We start from the raw sequence: 5,000 nt of genomic DNA, 5'->3' as shown, positions 1-5,000 counted from the left end.
GTACCTCAAGTGACGCGAATAAGTATAATTCAACCACCTCAGAATAGCAACACTGCAGCAAGCTCAGAATAGCTGTGTGTACCTCACGACACTGAAAATGGTTTCAACTGCCTTTGCCCAAGAAATTAGCTGTCGTGTAAGACACACAAAATCGAAAGTTCAGGGAGTAACAGATCAGTGTGCGTATCAGATTGCTTTCCAATTATATACTTCTCGATATCGACTTCGAAATTCTAAGGTAATATTCACCAGAGGTAAAATTCACCACGCATACACAAATAGAGAGAGAGAGAGAGAGAGAGAGAGAGAGAGAGAGAGAGAGAGAGATGATGATTGGTCACAATGCAAATTCACCACGACAATATCCAAGACGAACGAGAGAGAGAGAGAGAGAGAGAGAGAGAGAGAGAGAGAGAGAGAGAGAGAGAGAGAGAGATGATCGATTGTCAAATCACAATACATCGATATTGACTTAGAGGTTCCGACAATATCCAAGACAACGAAGGGAGAGAGAGAGAGAGAGAGAGAGAGAGAGAGAGAGAGAGAGAGAGAGAGAGATGATCGATTGTCAAAGGTTCCGACAATAAATCGATACGAGAGAGAGAGAGAGAGAGAGACTTGAGGTTCCAGACAATATCCAAAACAAATCGACGAATACAGAGAGAGAGAGAGAGAGTTCCCACAATATCCAAGAGAGAGAGAGAGAGAGAGAGAGAGAGAGAGAGAGAGAGAGAGAGAGAGATGATCGACTGTCAAACCACAATACATCGATACTGATTCAGAGGTTCCAGACAATATCCAAAACTAGGACGACGAAGAGAGAGAGAGAGAGAGAGAGAGAGAGAGAGAGAGAGAGATGATCGACTGAGAGGGCTGGCTAATCACCAAGGTACCTAAGATCGATCTATCGGTGAAATTTAGGCCACAGCTGCTACTGGAGTCGGTGGAGAAAGGGTTCGATTGGAAGGGCTCGGACATAATATCTGGAAACGGCCTGAGCTGCGGTTCGATCCGTGCCTGCGGTCGTAAAATATTCCGCCACACGACCTCTAGCCGGTTTGCTCTCGGGTACATTTCGATTTTCGGTCAGCCCACATATGATTTAATGCGATTCAGCGCTTACACACTCACGGGAAAGGGTTCGAGCAAGGTTAATGCCCTGGCCTTGTTAGAATAACAGTTGTTTTTGAAAAAAGCGACGTCCTAGCCTTAAAAACAACAGTTTTTAAAAGTTGCAATAAACCTTGGCAGTATGGTGCTAGCTGAAGTAGGTAAAATGAGTCATAAAAACAAAGAGATCATTTTATTTTAACCGGTGTTTAGTATACTGATTAATAGATAGGAACACTATTATATGTAAAAAAAAAATATATCTTTGATGCTCCAAAATATGAGAACATGAGTTAACGTCAGCAAGATACAGCAAGATTTTCGTATATGAAAATTCATGAGAGAGAGAGAGAGAGAGAGAGAGAGAGAGAGAGAGAGAGAGAGAGAGAGAGAGAGAGAGAGAGAGAATTTCAGATCCTTGGGCCTTACATTTACAATCAATAAATATATTATGGTCAAAATGGGTCAGTACTCCCTTTTTCACGCGCTAAAAAGTACGGTCATATGTTTGCTAAAAACTCTGATTATCCATACATACATACATACATACATACATACATACATACAGACACACACAATATATATATATGTGTATATATATAAATGTATATATATATATATAATTTATTTGTATATATATAAATATAAATGTATATATATATATATATATATATATATATTTATTTATATATATATATATATATATATATATATATATATATAACCTTTCAAAACAATAAATTTAGTCTTTGTTGCATTTTCATTCTTTATCCCTGAGGGAAGGGTTGAAGGCAAAGGTCATAAAATGAATCGAGGCAGCATTATATCTTAAAGCTTTGCTTTTTTTTTTTTTTTTTTTTTTTTTTTTTTTAGAGGGGATGGTCTGTCTACATCGCAGTTCCTGGAATGTCTAGACATCTCTATCTTCACTTTGTTTAATGTATCTAATTTTTATTCTGACTTTTCCCAGGCTACGGGATTTTCTTCTTGCTCCAATGTTTCCCGATTCCTACAACCTTTCAGTGTTACAAGAATTACAGCGAGTCTTTTCTTCTTCTCTATTTTTCCTTCGGATCTGTGCCCATTGATCTGAGCTTTGCATTCAATAAAAAAAAAAACAAGTAAAAAATGTGTCGAAGTTTCTTCGACGCAATCGAGTTTTCTGTACAGCCGCTACAGCGTATAATCAAGGCCACCGAAAACAGATCTATCTTTCGGTGGTCTCTATATAATGCTGTATGAGCCGCGGCCCATGAAACTTTAACCACGGCCTGGTGGTGACCTATCCTATAACGTTGCCAGAAGCACGATTACGGCTCATTTTAACATTAAATAAAAAAACTACTGAGGCTAGAGGCTGCAATTTGGTATGTTTGATGATTGGAGGGTGGATGACCAACATACCAATTTGCAGCCCTCTAGCCTCAGTAGTTTTTAAGATCTGAGGGCGGACAGAAAAAGTGCGGACAGAAAAAAGTGCGGACGGACAGACAAAGCCGGCACAATAGTTTTCTTTTACAGGAAAGTAAAAATGAAAAAGGAAATAAATAATTAATTTACGTCAAAATCGCCACCCAAGAATTCCAGCATAATAAAACAGACCTAACAGATACCACTCGTCTTATCTATTTTTTGTATTATTTCCACGAAACGAGACGAGACGGGACGAGACCCACTTTCAAGTGGCTGCTTCTCCTTCTTCTTCTTCTTCTTCTTATTCCCAATGCAGCTCAAACCAGCACTTATGGGACCCAATAAGTCAGCATTAAACTTCAATTTCGTGTTTTACGTCGCATTTGAGTTCGCGGTGAGTTTAACCCCCCCCCCCCACCGTCTGATATAATATCCTCTTTCTTTATGTCGCTCGTTTCCACAAGACTGGACCGATGCAATATTTACCCCAGTCGTCATAGAACAGAGATGTCGTTTCAGCTGCGTCATGGGAAACATTCGATATTGCACTTGCGTCGTACAATATGGATAGATCATTTCCAAATGGTCATCAAATATATTCTTCATTTCAAAACGCGTCGTACAAAAGATTCGTTCTTGCTGATACGTCAAAAATAAGGTCCTCAAGTATGGTCAGAAACAGAACGAAATTAGCTTAAGATATGACGGACTTGATCTCCTGCATAATTTCTGGATAAAAACAAAAGTAAAAAGTACGCCGAAGTTTATTCGGCGCAATCGAGTTTCCTGTACAGCATATGCTGTAAGAAAACCTCTCGATTTGCTGCAGTATGGAACTCTCAGCTACGACCGGGAAGCGCTCAGTTGCTCCTCAGATGTGGTCAAGTGAAGTTGCGTTGGCGACGCCTTCGGAATTGGACTCGGCGGTGCCAGACGCATGATCATGGCTAACTTTAACCTTAAATAAAATAAAAACTATTGAGGCTAGACGGTTGCAATTTGGTATGTTCGATGATTGGAGGATGGAAGATCAACATAACAATTTGCAGCCCTCTAACCTCAGTAGTTTTTAAGATTTGGGGGCGGACGGACAGACAAACCCATCTCAGTAGTTTTCTTCTAGAGAAAATAAAAAGTTTTCTTTTAGAGAAAATAAAAAGTTTTCTTTTAGAGAAAATAAAAAGTAAGTCGTACAAGACATCATACCAGGTTTATTCTATTTGAGTAAATTTATGGAACTATTGGTCACTTTTACCATATAAGTGATTGTAATAAACACAATTAGAATATATTAGAATAAATTAATGACCGATTAGAATAAATCAAAATAAATTAATGACCATCACAGCAAATTAGAATAAATTAAAGACACACTAGAATAAATTTGAATAAACTAATGACCAATTAAAATAAATTAGAATAAATTAATGACCGATATAATAAATTAGAATAAATTAATGACCAAACAGAATAAATCACAAAATACTAATCACCTGTTAGAATAAATAAATTACTGACCGATTGACAGGATCAGTGAGAAGGTAAATTATATAAAGAAATATTTTCAATAAAATAATATCACAACGGGTAAGAGAGAGAGAGAGAGAGAGAGAGAGAGAGAGAGAGAGAGAGAGAGAGAGAGAGAGATTAATCCTAGTCTCGTTGCTCCTGAACCGAAGCAACCTTTTACAAGAATGAATGCCAGCGAAAAAAAAGAAGAAAAGAGTCAAAAGGATATTCCAAGAGAAGAGGCTCCGATGACGATGGAGATGATGCCCGAAGAAGCTGTGCAAATATAATCCTTTGTCAAAAATACGCGTCCACGTCATTAGTGCGGGAGGTCCTTCCATTCCATTCGTGGCTCTCGCCTTTCTTTCTTCCTCTTGCCTTACTTTCTTCCTCGTGCCTTTCTTTCTTCCTCTTGCCTTCCTTTCTTCCTCGTGCCTTCCTTTCTTCCTCTTGCCTTACTTTCTACCTCTTCCCTTACTTTCTTCCTCTTGCCTTTCTTTCTTCCTCTTGCCTTACCTCCTTCCTTCCTCATGGCTTTCTTTCTTCCTCGTGCCTTTCTTTCTTCCTCATGCCTTCCTTTCTTCCTCCTGCATTCATTTCTTCCTCATGCCTTCTTTCCTTACTCATGACTTCCTTTCTTCCTCATGTCTTCCTTTCTTTCTCAAGCCTTTCTCTCTTCCTCCTGACTTTCTTTCTTCCTCCTGCCTTCCTTTCTTCCTCATACCTTTCTTTCTTCCTCATGCTTTCCTTCTTCCTCATGCCTTTCTTTCTTCCTCATGCCTTTCTTTCTTCCTCATGCCTTCCTTCTTCCGCATGCCTTCCTTCTTCCTAATGCCTTTCTTTCTTCCTCCTGCTTTTCTTTCTTCCTCATGCCTTCCTTTCCTTCGCATGCCTTTCTTTCTCCCTCGTGCCTTCCTTTCTTCCTCATGACTTTCTTCTTCGTGCCTTCCTTTCTTCCTCCTGCCTTT

The 5,000-nt window shown here is 39.1% G+C and overlaps 2 protein-coding genes across 2 annotated transcripts in view; both read right to left on the bottom strand.

Moving 5' to 3' along the window:
• The window catches only part of LOC136840061 (uncharacterized), a 1,603,746-nt gene that overhangs the window by 1,455,696 nt on the left and 143,050 nt on the right, over positions 1-5,000 (bottom strand).
• The window catches only part of LOC136839945 (uncharacterized), a 351-nt gene continuing 138 nt past the window's right edge, over positions 4,788-5,000 (bottom strand). Inside the window, exon 1 of the mRNA XM_067106219.1 lies at positions 4,788-5,000. This exon is cut by the window's right edge and continues 138 nt beyond it. Within this exon, the coding sequence (XP_066962320.1) occupies positions 4,788-5,000 (213 nt within the window).

This window comes from Macrobrachium rosenbergii, chromosome 7, assembly GCF_040412425.1.
Source record: "Macrobrachium rosenbergii isolate ZJJX-2024 chromosome 7, ASM4041242v1, whole genome shotgun sequence".
Classification (NCBI taxonomy): domain Eukaryota; kingdom Metazoa; phylum Arthropoda; class Malacostraca; order Decapoda; family Palaemonidae; genus Macrobrachium; species Macrobrachium rosenbergii.
Note: the sequence above shows the minus strand (reverse complement) of the source record. Positions and strands in the feature narration are given on the sequence as shown.